This window comes from Indicator indicator, chromosome 7 (assembly GCF_027791375.1).
Source record: "Indicator indicator isolate 239-I01 chromosome 7, UM_Iind_1.1, whole genome shotgun sequence".
Lineage (NCBI taxonomy): Eukaryota > Metazoa > Chordata > Aves > Piciformes > Indicatoridae > Indicator > Indicator indicator.
The window spans coordinates 37,264,939-37,282,853 of NC_072016.1; the positions used below are offsets into that span (position 1 = coordinate 37,264,939).

A 17,915-nucleotide genomic window follows, 5' to 3' on the forward strand; every position below is an offset into this window, starting at 1 on the left:
GTGGAGGAGATTATTGGGGATGTTGGTGTGGATGGATGGTGGAGGAGGTGTTATAAGGTTGTATGAGATAAGTGAGGGGTTGAAATTGGGAAACGCTGTAGGGGTTGGGGGAATAATAAGGAGATAGGATTGTGATGAGCGGGGAGGCTGGGGAAGGGTATTGAAGATCGAGGTATGGAAGCAGGGGATGGATGGATGTCTACGGTAATATGTATGACAGAACAGATAGGTAGAGTTAGACGGTGAGAACAACGCAGAGGATGGGGTCGAGATCGGATGGATTTACAGGGTGACAACACGAGTCACATAATTTGTGTCTGGGACGAGGTAGTAGTGATAGCACAGACAGATGTAAGATCAATAAGATATCAATGAGTTTTGTGGATGGGAGATGTAATACGCAGTACATTAAACTTTAGATAAATGTAACGGAGGTAAGCTGATTCTGCCAAACTGAAGCTGCTTTCATTTCATCAGCTCTCCAGCCAGCGCCCAGATTTCCCGTAATTTCCCGAACCTAGGGACTGGACCCGCCGCGCTCCCAACCTTCGCCGTGGCAAAGACCTGCGAGACGCGCGGGGAGGCCCGCCGATGCGGCTGCTGCTCGCCGCCGTCGCTCTCCCCCTGCACCGGGCAGAGGCTGCCGCGCATTCCACATGCGGCCGGTCCAGGCCGGAGCTAGCCGCGAGTGGGTGGCACGCGGCCGTGCCGGCGGGCGCCGCCAACAACTCCTGAGAGGCAACACCTGCGGAGCGCGCTGAACACCCCCAGCTCCCTCAGACTCAGACCTGTCCTTGTAGGGCGAGCTGCTCCAACCCCTGATCCCCATGCAGTCAGCCGTGCCCTGGACGACTCAGTCGTGCCATCGAGGGGTGCGCGAGCTCCGCCAGCCACAACCTCCATGAGTCCTTCACGGCTATATGACTCGAGCCGGAGCTTCCGCAGACCAGTCTATCGCGAGCCTGCATACCTCTTGCCTGTGACTGAAACATCCTTGCCTCTCACAAGGCAACGTGTGATCCTGTCGCTGCCCTGCCACCCGCTGGGCGGTCTGAATGCCAGTTCTCGCAGCCACAGCGCGCGATCGACCGCGCTCGTCATCATGGATGTCTAGCTGCACCCCTTTGCTCTTCTCCACTTTCTCCACTGTCACCGGTGCGCCCTCTGTGTTCGCCCCACCTATAAGGGGGGGTCCAGCGGCCGGGGGAAATCCTGTAACCGACGAGAAGGACCCACCAGCTTCTCCACGCAGGAGAAAGCCTCCAAGCATACATGGCTCACTCGGTCTGAGGCCGTCCAAGCGCAGCAACGTCCCTTAGTCATGCCTGTAATCTCATACACAGTTCTGGGCACCTCAGCAAAGCCACTGCTTCTGTGTGACTGGCACGTGAAGGCAGCAGGGAAGGCACTAGTGTGTGACTCACGGCGTCGGCAGCACGGGTGCACACACAGCTCCGAGTGCATAGTTGCTGATCAGCGACGTAGAATGACTAGCATAGCGAGGTATTCTCGAATACAAACACTTCCAGCCCACACCCTAGTGCCATGATACTGACAACGAAGGCCTAAGGTACGTCGTCGAACGCCGAAAGGCGAGCGTCCAGGAATAATCAAAAAAGAGCGGATATTCTCATCTAGACGTCAGTTTATCGCTTGGGGTGGACACTCCCAGCTTGTTGGCTAGCAGCTAGCGACTACATTGTGCATCGACATACTCTGACGACAGATCTACGAGACTCGGCGCTCACTGCGCAGTGCGCTGAACCAACATCAAATAGAATCTTAATTCCAAATGCGAGCTATTGGCGAAGCAACTGAGTGTGCGCGTAGCTGTCTCAAGACACGAGGGTTGGCTCAGCTTAGACTAGGCTGATGCATGAGGGTGCCACTGTGACGAGGCCTGCAAGGAATGCAGACTCGAGTGTCGCTCGATGAGTAGAGCTTCCTGGTGCGCTTGTGAAGACAAGCTCAGGCTTCTGCTCGTGCATAACAGACAGAATTAGCACACAACTTACTTATATGGAGGAAGAGCAGAGCATGATGATGAAGGTGTCGAACCAATTATAGAGGGCGATATATGCATAGAGGGGGCTGGCATGGCGGAGTTATCTCTCTGGACTAATACCTAATCCTAGCTGTCAATGGATATCGGTGGTGCCTTTTGGTATATGTTGGGTGTAATCTCTTGGGGGGGGGGGCGGGGGGGAGGAGTGTGTTGTTTGATAAACTGAGATGTCGCTATCGTACTTCGTGAGCGGGGAGGAAGAAATAGAGAATGGTTCAAGGACTTAAGAGGAATTGCCTACATATAAAAACCTTAATTCTACTATGTTAGCGGGCATGAGAGGGAGGCAGAAGCTGGAAAGGATGGTGAGTCATTTCCTCGGCAGGCACTGTATTTTCTGATTATACAGATTTGAGCACTAATTATTTAGTTCAATGCCTAACAAAAACATTAAGATCTTCTAAGTCGAGGATCACAGCGTAAAACTACACAGGCGTAGCAACAGGACAACATCAGGAAGCGACCTACATATTACCAAAGTAGCAAGTAGGCTTAGATTCATGGACATGGGTTACGGTTTATAACTAGAGAGAGGAGATTAGAATCTAATACACATAATGAGAGGGTAGAATGTGAGAGAGTTCGTACTCAGCTATAATTTACAATTCGGAGATAATAGGGAGATATTATCGGGCAGGCGCTAAGCTGCCCGAAGGAGTTGGCGACTCAGAAGGAGAATATGAGTAACTTGCCGTCGAGCATCCCACAGAATCCTAAGCATTCACGTAGTCTACTGTAGAGACATAGACATATGTGCAGCATGTGAGCGTTTCGCAGAGTTGGCTCATAACTAGCGACTAGCAGACATACCATGCACCTTGGCGCTGCTTGCGCAGACCCTTTCACGCCAGGCACGATGCCGGGGATCTGGCAGTGAACACAGAGTGATGATGTCGTACAGTGCAGATAGGACAACTCTCACACTCCCAGACACGGCTTGCTGGCACATGTACACTCACGTCAAATACTAGTTCTGCGCGTGCATGTCTCCAATAGCCTCACAACGTGGACTAGCTGCTTCATCATCCGTCAACCGTGGATAGAAACTTAAACACGATTCACACCAAGATAAGAATACATACAACACACCCACTCATCCCGGCGGCGACTACTGACACTTACCTCGTTCACGTTGAGCCGGACATACTATTGTCCAGACGAAATGAGCATAACGACTCTATTCTGATATTGTGGCTGGCTTTCCACCCGACCGTTCCTTCGCCTGAGGTCGAACTAGGATCTGCTCGAAGTCCACATCTCACCAGCTCAGTCTTAGGAGCTTCCCTTCAGAGGCAGAGAGCGTTGGCATCTATTTCATTTAAGTAAGTGGAAGAGATGACCGTCAAGAAGTCTCCTCAGAGAGCCTTCTCTTCTCCAGACTGAACAGCCCCAACTCTCTCAGTCTGTCCTCACAGGAGAGGAGCTCCAGCCCTCTGCTCATCCTCATGGGCTGTCCCTGGAAACATTCCAAGTCCAGCTGGATGGGGCTCTGAGCAACCTGCTCTAGTTGGAGGTGTCCCTGCTCATTGCCAGGGCTTTGGACTAGATGACTTTTACAGGTCTGTCCCAACCCAGACCATTCTAGGAGTCTATGAAACACAGGTGGCTGGAGCCCACAACTTGGTCCTGCCAGCCCCACCTGCTTACCTCTGAAAGCAAAGACCTTCTGGCCACACCTGCAGGGATGAGGCTTCCACCACCTCCCTGGGCAACCTGCCTCTTCTAAATCAAAGCTGTGCAGAGGAGTGGGGAAAAACTTCCTGCACAGAGGTTGAGGAGTTGGAGAGCCAGCCAAAGGATCTCCCCCCACACCCCCAGCCACAATTTGACACCACAGAGTGAGGGGAAAAAAAATCACAAGAGCCCTGTTGACAGGTCCCAGCCAAGTCTCACCCCCCCTCCATGAGACATCTCAGCAGGCTGCCAGTTAAGGCTTGATTTATAACCTAGGGGAGAAAAATGCCATCACAAAGGAGCTGGGTAATCAACAGACCTACTATAATTAATCCTTCTCCTCCTCCCACAGAAAATTCTCACCTCTAATGAGCTGAGCTGTCTGTTGGCTGCTCTGTGTTGGCAAGGGAAAGAGGTCTGCAAGGCAGGAGAGGGGAAGTGGGGTGCAGGCAGTGATGGGGGGTTTGCTCCCTCTCCTTCCTCCAAATCTTGGTTCTGTCACCTAAGCCAAGGTCCTGACAGGCCACCAGCAAAGCTGCCACTGCAGCTGAGATGCCCTGAAGAGAGCTGTTCCCTGCAGCACCACTGCTTTACAAAATTACAGGACGGTAGGGGTGGGGAAAAGGGACCCCCAGAGATCATCCAGTCCAGCCCCCTGCCAAAGCAGCATCACCTAGGGCAGCTCACAGAGGAACACGTTCCAGAGAAGCCTTGAAAGTCTCCAAAGAACATCCACAACCTCTCAGGGCTCCAGCACCCTCACAATAAAAGCAAAATAAAAGTGTTTTTTTTTCTCGTGTTGAGTGAATCCTGTCTCCTAGGAGATCTGAGCTACCTGGAGATTACAGAATCCCAGCGTGGTGGGGGTTGGAAGGGTTCTCTGGAGATCATCCAGTCCAACCCTCCTGGTCACCCACAGCAGCTTGCCCAGGATCATAATGGTCAGGGGGGTTTGGAGTCTCTGCAGAGGAGGAGACTCCACAACCTCTCTGGGCAGGCTGCTCCTGGTCTCCAGCACCCTCACAGCAAAGAAGTTCCTCCTCCTGTTCAGGTGGAACCTCCTGGGTTCCAGTTTGTGTCTGTTGCCCCTTGTTCTATCAGAGCACCACTGCAAAGATCCTGGCCCCTTCTTCTTGACACTCACCCTTTAGACAGTTCTGAACATGACTAAAATCCCCTCTCAGGCTGCTCCTCTCCAGACTAAACAGCCCCAGGGCTCTCAGCCTTTCCTCATCAGACAGATGCTCCCTCAGCCCCCTCACCATCCTCACAGCCTCCATTGCACTCTCTCCAGTACTTCCCTGCCTCTCCTGAACTGGGGAAGCCAGAACTGGACACTACACTCCAGATGTGGCCTCACAAGGGCAGGGGAGAGGGGGGAGAAGAACCTTCACCTCCTGCTTACACCATTATTTACAGTGATGCTCCTCCTGGTGAAGCTTGCCTGGCCTGCAACTCAAACTTCTGCCAAGGAAACCTCCTGCTGGCCTTGCCCCAACCTCACAAACCATCCCAACCTCCTGATTTCATTGCTGGAAACCCTACAGCACACCTTCTCCTCCTCCTCCTCCTCTCCTCCATATCCAAAGCTTCACATCTCCATCAAATTATTTTTGTCTCAGGTGCTGCACACCCCTGGCCAGGCTCTCAGGATCCCCCAGGACACGAAAGATGCTCATTTATTAATTTTTTTCCCCTCTTTCATCACCATGGCAAACAAATCACAGAGGAAAAAAATATATATAGTGATGGTTTGAAACTGTCTTTTTATTTTTTCCTTGCAAAGTTCAGAACAGAGAAAGTGAAAGAGTGTAAATAAGTCACTATTGGGTGTAAGAAAGCAAAATAGTGATTGTTCTAAACACTTCCATTGGATAGATAGAAATGTTTAAGAACTATTACCCAAAACAAAGTAGGCACTCTGCACATTCTGCGTTCGGCAGTGGGGGCAGTTGCTGGGCTGTCTGGCTGCTGTTTCTTCTTCTCTTCTGGCTGAAGATAACACACTGACCTTGGCAGCTAAGTTAACAACTCTCTGTTTAACTAACTCTGCTTCTCTGTCCAGGGGGGCCTGGGGGGGAAGCTCCTGGGAGAGAGAGAGACCCCTTTGGGAGGGTCCCCTTTGGGGGGAAGCAAAGGGAGATCGGTTGTGCTTTTTCTGTTGATTGTATATATTTGTGAATGTTGTGAATTTTGTATATTTGTACATATTCATCGCATTTCATCATAGATTGTAGATTCTGCTTTGTAAATACAGCCTTCATTCGCTTCCAGACTGGGCTAGCCTGGTTATTGTCAGGGGGGGGTTGGTGGAATTTCAGCTCACACCGGCACATATATATATAATAAATAAAAGCAAAGGAAGAATTTGTTCCTTTCTAACTTGCCTGCTGGACTCTGTGTGTGGCACCCACAAACCATAAGGGTGGTGAACACAACGTGGGGGAGGGTCTGTACCACACCACATCCAAAACCAAAAAAAATCCACAAGTGGTTGCTCCAGGAGTAAAGAAAGCCATGAGGGTGCTGAATTTCTGTCTCACACCTATATCAGAGTGGTTGGTAGCACTAGAAAAGTGCCCAGCACCTGGGGGGGGTTAGCAGACAAACGAGCTCCAGGACACCAGCACAAATTCAGGAGGCCTGGAGGGCAACAGCACTCAGGGGAGCAGCATCCACAGGGACACAGTTCCCTTGGCAACCGGAGAGAAGACCTGGAAAAGGCTCAGCAGTGCCCCCATACCAGCCTGGCTCTGGGCTCAGCAGTGCAGTGCCCACTGCCCCCACACCAGCCTGGCTCTGGGCTCAGCAGTGCAGTGCCCACTGCCCCCACGCCAGCCTGGCTCTGGGCTCAGCAGTGCTGTGCCCACTGCCCCTACGCCAGCCTGGCTCTGGGCTCAGCAGTGCTGTGCCCACTGCCCCTACGCCAGCCTGGCTCTGGGCTCAGCAGTGCTGTGCCCACTGCCCCTACGCCAGCCTGGCTCTGGGCTCAGCAGTGCTGTGCCCACTGCCCCTACGCCAGCCTGGCTCTGGGCTCAGCAGCTCTGTGCTGTGCCCACTCCCCCCTCAGACAAGGCAGCCTTCAGTTCCTGGTTGTGCCCGTGCAGAGCTGCCAGGGCTGGCAGGACTCAGCCCGCAGGACTGCCATACTCAGCACACTTGTGTCCAGCGGGACAGGAGCTTTAAGCAGTGTCCCTTCCCATCCTCTTCTGCTTGTTCCTTGAGCAACAGGTGGGAGTGTGGTGGGGAGAAGTCAAGATCGGGGTGGGGTGGGCTATGGTGGGGGACACACATCACTGCTTCAGCCTGGAGGGGTTCCCAGAGCCCTTGGGTTTCGCATCTCCCCACGGCCAGGGACCGCGGTGGGACCCCGCGGGGACCCGTGAGCGGTGACCTCCGCCGGGCAGCCCTGGGCACGGCAGCGTGGGGTGGACCCGGCCCCCTCGCCACGCCTTCCGTCTCCCCGGACCAAGGCACAGCTCCGCCGGACTCCGGGGCGGGTCCGGTGTCCAGCACCCAGCACCGGGAAGGGAGAAAGGAGGAGGAGGAAGAGGCGGCCACGGAGAGCCAGCGGCCATGGTAAGTGGCTGCTGGGCAAGCCGGCTGGTGCTTTGCGAAGGAGAAGGCAGGAAAGCAGCTCCGGCCTTTGGGAAGAGGCAGGAGGGAAGTGGGGAGAGGAGCAGAGCTGGGCGCTGGGGTTAATGAGTAACGCCAGGAGCTCCGCCGGCCGCTGCTCGGTGCCTGGAGCCAGCGCTCTGCAGGCTCAGCTCCTCGGCCAGGGGGAGGGGAGGAGGCCGGCAGCAAGACTGCGCTGTCAGCGTGACCCCCCCCGCAACCAAACGGGGTGACAGAGCACTGGAACAGGCTGCCCAGGGGGGTTGTGGAGTCTTCCTCTCTGGAGATATTCAAGACCCACCTGGATGTGTTCCTGGGTGGTCACAGAATTGTCAGGGTTGGAAGGGAGCTCAAGGCACAGCCAGTCCCAACCCCCTGCCATGGGCAGGGACACCTCACACCACAGCAGGTTGCTCACAGCCACATCCAGCCTGGCTGCAAAAACCTCCACGGATGAGGCTGCCACCACCTCCCTGGGCAACCTCTGCCAGGCTCTCACCACCCTCTTGGTGAATAACTTCTTCCTAACATCCAATCTGAATCTCCCCACTTCTAGTTTTTCTCCATTCCCCCCAGTCCTATCATTCCCTGACACCCTCCGAAGTCCCTCCCCAGCTCTCTTGTAGCCCCGTTCAGATACTGCAAGGCCACAATAAGATCTCCTCAGAGCCTTCTCTTCCTGCTCTGGCAGGGGGGATGTTAGGCTGGATGATCTCTTGATGTCTCTTCCACATTCTGTGATTCTGTGAACTTCTGCACCCCCACGAGTGGGGTCACCCACACTGGACTCCAGCTTTTTGGTGGCAGTGGAAGGAAGGGACAGGAGCCAAAAGACCGTGGGCCTCCTGGCACACCTGATTCCAGGGCTGCCTGCTGTACCTTCTCTTAGGTGACAAAGCCACCCGTTGATGGTGCTTTGAGGGTTGTTTCATCCCCAGAAAGCCCAAAGCTCTCCCAGTTCCCCAGGGCTGGTTCCTTTCCCTCCGTTGCACAATGCATCTCCTTGGCTTCCTGCTGGGCAAAAAGAAAGAAACAAAAAAAAAGCCCCAAAACAACAACAAAAAAAAACAGAATCCCAAAGCATCGCCAGCAAAGGAAAACAAAATAATTAAATTTCCCTAATGAGAAGAGTGTGTTTTAAAGGAGTTAAGTGCAGGGGGAAAGCATTAACGAACCCAGCAGGCTTGGGGTGAAGGAGGGAAGGGGGACTGGAGCAAGTCAGAGGACATGGAGGTTGCTTCAGGCAAAGGGTTCCCCATCAGAGCTCACAGCCAGAGGTGATGGGTTTTGTGTGGTCTGCTCGGCCAGACCGCATCCTGCCCGTGCCTCCCGCTGGTGCTGGGCTCTCAGAGAGGAGCTGGGCCTGGAAAAAGCCCTGGGGGCCCTTTCTTCCCACGCATTCTGGCTGGGTTCAGAGAACAATGAAGCCTCCCAAGCAGCCTGGTTTCGTGCTCTGCCCCAGGGAGGCTAGCTTGGAACCCAGCCCCCTGTGCCCATAACCCCTGCAAGCTCCAGCTTGAAGCAGCCTTTCCTCCCTCTGTCATCCACACACGAGCAGGGAAGGGGTCCCCAACCCTGGCACAGCCCCTTCCCATCAGAATCCCCCGGGGGTGATCCCCACGGGTGCCCCCCTGCTGAGGGCCCCAGTCAGAGCCAGCCTCTGTCCCCACCTTATCCAGTTGCTAAGCTACCTGTGCCTGGCTTATCAACGCCATCAGCAGGGAAGGGCAACGGCTGAGGGTTTATTGTGCTGAGCTCTGTTGGCTCCCTACCTTCCCCTCCACATCCAGAGCTGGGAAAGGGAAGGGGCAGGGTTGTGACATGAGCAGGGAGCCAGAGCAGGGGTGGCAGGGAGCCACCTCAAATGCCACAGCAGCAGTGAGGGAGGGGCAAGGAAATCTTCCCTCAAACACCTGGCACGAGGAAGAGCATTCAGCTGCCATGATGCCAGGAACCATTTCACCCCCCAGCCACTCCTGAGCTAAGGTTCAGCACACACCACACCTTGGCACTTTTCCCTCCATGAAGTACTCTGCAGCTGGCAGCTTTCCCTCAGTGTAATGGTCATGGCCACACAGACAGGCAGGCACCCACACAGCCCCATGGCTTACAGCAGGCACAGGAACAACTGGGCATAACCCCAGCATGGAGTGGGGGGGCTAGAAGGGACTTCTGGAGACCATCATCTACAGCAGCTTGCCCAGGATCAGCGTCCAAGTAGGTTTGGAGAAGGGAAGGAGACTCCACAACCTCTCTTGGCCAGCCTGCTCCTGGCCTCCAATACCTTCACAGCAAAGAATTTTCTCCTCTTGTTTAGATGGAACCTCCTGGGTTCTAGTTTGTGCCCACTGGCCCTTGTCACTGGGCACCACTGAAAAGAACCTGGCCCCCATCTTGGCACTTACCCTCCTACCAATCTTCCTCAGAACACAGCAAAGCAAAGAAGGATCCACAAACACATCAGCTCCATGCCTGGTTTTGCACAGCCTGGGAGCAGGTAGAGACTCTAGGAAAGGACAACTTGCTGCAGTTGCTCAGATGTTTAAGATGCTACTTCTTGAGCATCCAAGCCAAGCAACCTCAAGTTGCTGCTGACCAAACACCTAGAAGAAACATCATCTTGGAGATTCGCATCTAACTTCACAGAATCACAGAATTATTTGAGGCTGGAAAAGACTTCTGAGATCCTCAAATAGCCCTAACCCTAACCCTGCCCTGGTCCCCCCTCCTTGAAATGTAACAGCTGAACAAGATTGCCTGCCCAACACCCAGAATCAGGGCTCCCAGGACCATCAGCAGGGCTCCCAGAACCAATTATTGAGGCTGGAAAAGACTTCTGAGATCCTCAAATGACCTAACACCACCCCATCAGCTAAACCCATGCCACCAGCTTGCCCGACTTTGCCCCACAGCACATAAAGGAAAACAAACTGCCAGGAGAGGTTGGCCCCTGTCACTCAGAAACAAGAACCCTCACCAGCTTCAAAGATCACATCACCCACTAGGGAGGAATTTTACCTGCCAGAACCTAACCTTTCAGATAGAGCAATACCCCTCTGCACTCTCCTCCTGTCTTCCCACTGAACCAGAAGCAGCCCCCAAGCCCAAGAACTCCCATTCGGGTTTCATCCTTGCCTCTCTTCACTCCCCAAAGCCACGAACTGATGCTGCCCTCCCTCCCCACCTCCCCCCCTGCCTTTAAGCAGCAGCTGAAGACACCTAAATCACCATCCCTCCCCCCTGCCCTTTGTTACTCACAGACAGAAACAGCCTCTTTAAACTCCACCGGCACATAAAGGAGATTGAAAAGGACGAGGAGCTGAGCTCCGATTGCACCTGACTCATCTCTCTGATTCACAGCACTCCCTTTGCTCCATTGCAGCAGCCTGCCAGTGCTGATGACCTGCAAATAAAGCCCTCCCTCTTCGGGAAGGTGCTTCATGGACCTCAAAAGCAAGGATTCAGTTTGAGAAGCAGCCAGGGACTTGCAGGCTTGGCTTTTGTTTTGTTGGTGGTGTTGTTCCCCAGAAATTTGTATTTATTTGGGAGCTTACCCTCTCCCAGACATCCTTTCTTAGTACCTAAGAAGATCTTTCAGTTCTTAGATCAAATGGATACACACAGAAGCTGGTGAATGGGGAGGGGGCTGCAGGTCAGGGGACAAAAGGGACAAAAGGGACTTCACCAGACCCAGGGTGTACCCAGGGCATGGAGCAGAGGACAGCACTGACAACACAGAATGGCTGAGGTTGGAAGGGACCTCAGAGATCATCCACCCCAACCCTTCTGCCATGGGCAGGGATGCTTCTCAACCAGACTCAGCTGCCCAAGGCCTTAAACACTCCCAGGGAGGAGGCATCCACAACCATTCAAGGCAACCCATTCCCGACTCTCACCACCCTCCTACTGCACAGCTTCTTCCTAAGAGCCAGTCTAACCCTACTCTCCCCTAGCCTAACCCTGCTCCCCCAGTCTAACCCTACTCTCCCCCAGCTTCAAACCATTCCCCCTTGTCCTGTCTCTAGATGCCCTTATGAAAAATCCCTTTGCAGCCTTCCTGTAGGATCCCTTCAAGTATTGGAGGGCAGCTCTAAGGTCCCCCTGGAGCCTTGTCCAGGCTGAACACCCCCAGCTCCCTCAGCCTATTCTCACAAGCAGAGGTGCTCCAGCCCTTGGATCATCCTTGTGGTTCTCCTCTGGACTTGCTCTGACAGCTCTGTGTCCTCCTCACGCTGGGGGCACCAGAACTGGATGCAGTATTCAAGGTGGGGGCTCACAAGAGCAGAGTAAAAGGAGCAGAATCCCCTCTCTTACCCTGCTTGATGCAGCCCAGGCCACAATTTTCCTTCTGGGCTGCATGAGCACACAGCCAGCTCTAGGTGAGCTTCTCATCAATCAACACCCCCAAAGGCTGCTGTGACCCCACTCTGCACCCAGCCTGGATTTGTGCCTGGATGCAGGACCTCACACTTGGGGCTTGTTGAACCTCATGAAGTTTGCACTGGCCTGCCTCTTGACCTTGTCAAGATCCTTTTGGATGGCATCCCCCTACCATCAGCATCCCCCAGTTCCAAGCCACACAGAATGGTAGAGGTTGGAAGGGTCCTCTGAAGACCACCAAGTCCATACCCACCCCCCTCTTGCCAGAGCAGGGTCACATAGGAACACATCCAGGTGGGCCTTGAAAGCCTCCATAGACAGACTCCACACCACCTCTCCAGGCAGCCTGTTCCAGTGCCCTGCCACCCTCAGAGTAAAGAAGTTCCTTCTCATGTTTGGATGGAACTTCCTATGGTCATGTTTGTTCCTCTCACCTCTTGTCCTGGCTCTGGGGACCACTGAGAAGAGTCTGGCCCCATTTTCCTGACACATTTGTGAGCATTAGTAAGATCCCTCTTCCTCCTCCTCCTCTTTTGCACGCCCTCTTGCCCACACCACACACTCTTGCCACCCTCCCCTCAGCCTGCAGCTCCCTCCCTGGCTCCACATCCCGAGGGACTGGGATGGTGTGGGACAAAGGGAGCAAATCCCTTTTGTTAGAGGCAAAGGACAGCAGCAGCAGCAGGAGCTGCTCAGGTCAGCAGGAGCTCTTTGCTGCTTTGAACACCTCCTACACCTCTTGCCACGCTGATCTGCTCCTCTCCCCTCTGCTTCCCGTGGTGTCAGGCAGGAAAAGCCCCCAGGCTGAGCACGGAGGAGAGGGAGCAGCTGCTGCCGAACCTGCGAGCCGTGGGGTGGAACGAGGTGGACGGCAGAGACGCCATCTTCAAAGAGTTCCACTTCAAGGACTTCAACCGGGTAGGAGCAGCAGCAACACCCACTTGTCCCCAGAGGGAGACCTGCTGTGCAGAGCAGGGAAGTGTCCTCTGTGAGCCTCAGCCAAAGAAAACCCTGCCCTGGTCCCCTCCTCCTTGACATGTAACAGTTGAGCAAGGTCGTCTGCCCAAGACCCAGAACCATCACAGCAGGGCTCAGGGCTCCAGAATCACAAGCAGGGCCACCAGAATCGCCAGCAGGGCTCCCAGAACCAGCAGCCAGCAGGGCTCCCAGAACCAGCAGCCAGCAGGGCTCCCAGAACCAGCAGCCAGCAGGGCTCCCAGAACCAGCAGCCAGCAGGGCTCCCTGAACCAGCAGCCAGCAGGGCTCCCTGAACCAGCAGCCAGCAGGGCTCCCTGAACCAGCAGCCAGCAGGGCTCCCAGAATCAATTATTGAGGCTGGAAAAGACCTCTGAGATCAAGTCCAGCCTATGACCTCACACCACCACATCAGCTAAACCATGGCCACCCAGCTGCCACATCCAAGTTTTTCTTCAAGACCTCCAGGGATAGCACCAAAGTACTCAAGGCCAGCACATGATTTGTCTTGGGAAAGCTCCACCCCACCACCCCCCTCCAAAAAAAAAGGATGAAAATCTATTTAAAACAAACAAACAAAAAAAAAAAAAAAACAAACCCCACCAGAGATCCAGCAGAGCCCAGGCTTGCAGAGCTGGGTGGAGTGGCTGAGACACCAGAAGGTTCTGCTGCCATTCAGGGAGACTTAAGACAAGCTGGAGAGCTGGGCAGGGAGAAATTGAGTGAAATTCAACAAGGGCAGAGTCTTGCACCTGGGAAAGAGCAACCCCATGGATCAGTACAGGATGGGGACTGACCTGTTGGAGAGCAGTGAAGGGTAAAGGACCTGGGGGTCCTGGTGGATGGGAGGTTGACCATGAGCCAGCAATGTCCTCTGGTGGCCAAGAAGGCCAAAGCCATCCTGGGGTACATTAGAAGGGGGATGTGGTTAGTAGGTCAAGAGAGGTTCTCCTCCCTCTCTGCTCTACCCTGGTGAGGCTGCATCTGGAATATTGTGTCCAGTTCTGGGCCCCTCAGGTCAAGAAGGACCTCAGGGAGCTGCTGGGAAGAGTCCAGCACAGAGCCACAAAGATGCTGAAGGGAGTGGAACACCTTCCTTATGAGGAGAGCCTGAGGGAGCTGAGGGCTCTTTAGCTTGGAGAGGAGCAGCCTGAGAGGTGACCTCATTCCTGTTGATCAAGATGTGCAGGGGGAGTGCCCAGAGGCTGGAGCCAGGCTCTGCTGGGTGATGCCCAAGGACAGCACAAGGGGCAGTGGTGGAAGTTGAGGCAGAGGAAGTTCCATGTGAACATGAGGAAGGTTTTATTCCCTGTGAGGGGGACAGAACACTGGAACAGGCTGCCCAGGGGGGCTGTGGAGTCTCCCTCTCTGGAGATATTCAAAACCCACCTGGCTGTGTTCCTGTGTGACCTGCTCTAGGTGACTCTGCTCTGGCAGGGGGGTTGGACTGGAGGAGCTTTCAAGGTCCTTTCCACCCCCTGGCACTCTGTGATTTGGTTGGGTTCCCTGGCAACATGCAGTGGGGTGACAACCAGCATGCCACAGGTCAATGGTGCAGAGCTAACTTCTCTTCTTGCTCCACTGGGCAGGCCTTTGGCTTCATGACCAGAGTGGCTCTGCAGGCAGAGAAATTGGATCACCACCCTGAATGGTTCAATGTGTACAACAAGGTAAGGAACTGGGGATGGTGGGAGGCAAAGGCAGCTCTGCAAGGAGCAAATCCCTTTTCTTGAGGCATAGGACAGCAGCAGCAAGACCTCCTCAGGTCAGCAGGACCTCTTCCCTTGGAACATCACCGATAAGCCTACAGCTATGGCTTGCAGATCCTTTCCTACTCCTTTTTGTCCCAGCTGAGCTTTACCTGCCTGTAGGCTGACACCAGAATCGCTCTTTCAAATCAGTATCAGATGTAGCAACAAGATGCTAGAGAAAGAGTGAGGGGAAACATGGTCACAGCCCGCTGCTGGGCCCAAGGCAGGGATGGCAGCAACTGTTTGTGCCCAGGATGAACTGTAGGAAGGAGAAAAGGAGGCAGAATTCCAGATCCCCATCTCCCACCCCAGGGAATTCTGCTAACAAGTCTGGAGAAAGTCACAGCAGTGTCTGCAGCACTGGGGGAAACAGTTCCTGCTCTTTCTACCAGCAACACTTCATTCACAGCTTGCACTGGGTTGGAAGGGACCCTCAAAGGTCATCTTGTCCAACCCCATGGCAGTCAGCCTGGACACCTCCAACAAGATCAAGCTGCTCAGGACCACATCAAGTCTGATCATGGATGTCTCCAGGGATGGGGCCTCAACCACCTCCCTGGGCAGCCTCTTGCAGTATTTCACCCCTCTCATTGCAAAGAGCTTCCTCCTGAGGTCCAACCTAAATCTGCCCTGCTCCAGTTTCAACCCATTGCCTTTTCAAGGAGGGACTTTTTAGGGTGTCAGGTAGTGACAGGACCAGGGGGAATGGAATAAAGCTGGAAGTGGGGAGATTCAGGACTGAACAGGAGGAAGAAGTTCGTCCCCATGAGAGTGGTGAGAGCCTGGAATGGGTTGTCCAGGGAGGTGGTTGAGGCCCCATCCCTGGAGGTGTTTACGGCCAGGCTGGATGAGGCTCTGGCCAGGCTGATGCAGTGTGAGGTGTCCCTGCCCATGGCAGGGGGTTGGGACTGGCTGATCCTTGTGCTCCCTTCCAACCCTGATTCTATGATTCTAAACAGCCCCTCCCCAGCCCTCCTGTAGCTTTCCCTCAGGTATTGCAATGCAGGTGTAAGGTCTCCCCAGACCATCCTGTCTGTCTGTCTGCTTTAGGTTCACATCACGCTGAGCACCCACGAGTGCGGAGGCTTATCGGAGCGGGACATCAACCTGGCCAGCTTCATCGAGCAGGTTGCAGCTTCTCTCTCCTGACTAGACACTCATGAAGCCACAAAGCACCACCGGGCTCTTTGCCTGGATACCTGCAGCCACAGCCTTCTCCCACCTCCAAGCCCATTCCCAGCTCCAGACTGCCTGACATCCGTGCCAAGCTCCCCTGCCCCAGCTCAGAGGGTTGGAGGCAGTTCTTAGCCACAAGAGATCCATCTCTGCTCTCCCTGCTTCCATTCTCAGCTGTGTGCCCTCACCAGCCTGCCAACTGCCCTGCCTCAGGGGCTTTCAAGCAGCCCTGCCCTCACACCAGGAGTCCTGTTACACAGTTGCTCACCAGTAAAACCTTCCCAGAGCTTGACCCCCCCTCCCACCTCCCTCCAGCCCCTTTGTCCCTGCTCCTTACCTTCTGCCTGAGATGTGCTGCTCTGCAACACAGCAGCCACTGGGATGGTGCAATTTGGTTCTTGGAACCTCTCTCTAGCAGTATTGGAAGCAGGCCTGAGATGTTTTTCCTCCCACCCCCTCCCCCCCGTTGTAACTGGTCTGTAGTGGGATACCAACTGGAAAATGTTTACAATAAATGTCTCTGTGAACCTGATAGCAAGTTTGGGAGGAGGCCTCAGGGGTAAAATTGTGTCTTCTCCCAAGGCAGGGAGTGGCCTGACTGCTGTCTCAGGAAGGTCCTTCTGCCATGGAAAAGTCATCAACGGGTTGGGTTGGAAGGGACCTTAAAGATCATCTGGTTCTAACCTCCCCTGCCATGGGCAGGGACACCTCCACAAGCAGCCCAGGTTGCTCAAGGCTTCATCCAGCCTGGCCTTGAACACCTCCAGGAAGGGGGCATCCACAACTTCTTCCAGTGTCTCCCCACCCTCACTGGAAAGAATTCCTTCCTAATCTCCACTCTAAAGCTGGCCCCCCTCAAGATTCAATCCATTCCCTCTCATCCTGTCACTACAAGCCCTTGGCAAAAGTCCTTCCCCAGCTTTCTTGCAGCCTCCTTCAGGTACTGGAAGGATGCTCTAAGGTCTCCCTGGAGCCTTCTCTTCTCCAGGCTGAACAGCCCCAACTCTCCCATCCTCTCCCCATAGGGGAGATCCTTCAGTTCTTTGGTCATCTTTGTGTCCTCCTCTGGACCCACTCCTGCAGTTTGATGTCCTCCTTGTGCTGGGGGCAGCAGAACTGGATGCAGTTCTCCAAGTGGGGAATGAAGCAAAGAGCAGGAGTGGTCCTTGCCTTGGCAGGCCTGCAGCTCAGACTGACCAGGGGCTGGAAGACAATGAAATGATCAAAGCCAGAGGACACCAGAGGAAAGCTACGTCTGCTAACATCAGAAGCTTGACTCACACCCAAGGCACAAACACATGGAAGGCACCAAACCAGCACAGCCAACAGGCCAGGGGCTGCTGACAATGGAATCCATCCAAGAAGGGGTTGTAGGTGGGTTTGGTGGTGTCAAGATCTTCACTGCCATGACACAAAGACTCAGGGGAACCTGCACCCTCATGGCTGTAGTTTTGGGTACACTTCTGCCGTGCAACCAACAGGAGCTGCTTTCAGCAAAACAGCCTGGGAGAAACACCACAAAACACCCAACTCAGGTCTTTTGTTTGTTTGTTTGAACCCTTCAAAGCTCTACAAAGTATTAATCAGACAATCCATAGCCCTTCAAGGACAATTTCACAGCATCACAGAATGGTAGGGTGGGGAAGGGACCTCTAGGGATCATCCAGTCCAACCCTCCCTGCCAAGGTTCACCTAGAGAAGGTCACACAGGGACAACATCCAGGCAGGTTTGGAATGTCTCCAGAGATGGAGACTCCACCACCTCTATGGGCAGACTGTTCCAGTGCTCCATCACCTTTAGATTAAAGAAGCTCCTCCTCATGTTTAGATGGAGCCTCCTATGTTCAAATTTGTGCCCATTACCTCTTGAACATCACATGCAACATGTAGCCATGGACACCACCTTTCACAGAACCACACAATGTTAGGGCTTAGAAGGGGGCTCTAGAGATAAGAAGGCTCCAGGGAGACCTAATAGCAGCCTTCCAGTATCTGAAGGGGGCTACAAGAAGGCTGCAGAGGGACTGTTTCCAAAGGCCTGCAGTGATAGAACGAGGGGAAATGGTTTGAAATCAGAGAAGAGCAGATTTAGATTGGATGTTACGAACAAGTTCTGCAGCATGAGGGTGAGGGAACACTGGAACAGGTTGCCCAGGGAGGTAGTTGAGGTATTCAAAGTGAGGCTCAACAGGACTCTGAGCAACCTGATCTAGTGGAGGATGCCCCTGCTGACTGCAGAGAGGGTTGGACTAGATGACCTTTGGAGGTCCCTTCCAACC

At 54.1% G+C, this 17,915-nt stretch overlaps 1 protein-coding gene and 1 pseudogene across 1 annotated transcript; both read left to right on the forward strand.

Annotated features, from left to right (window-relative positions):
- The window catches only part of LOC128968319 (basic proline-rich protein-like), a 177,917-nt pseudogene extending 176,803 nt beyond the window's left edge, over window positions 1-1,114 (forward strand).
- Window positions 1,115-2,340: 1,226 nt separating this feature from the next.
- PCBD1 (pterin-4 alpha-carbinolamine dehydratase 1) lies at window positions 2,341-15,880 on the forward strand. The gene is made up of 6 exons (XM_054382732.1): window positions 2,341-2,370; window positions 2,860-2,960; window positions 7,094-7,239; window positions 12,525-12,652; window positions 14,299-14,379; window positions 15,511-15,880. The coding sequence occupies exons 1-6, from the start codon at window positions 2,341-2,343 to the stop codon at window positions 15,607-15,609; spliced, it is 585 nt and encodes a 194-aa protein (XP_054238707.1). The 3' UTR covers window positions 15,610-15,880.
- Window positions 15,881-17,915: the final 2,035 nt, after the last annotated feature.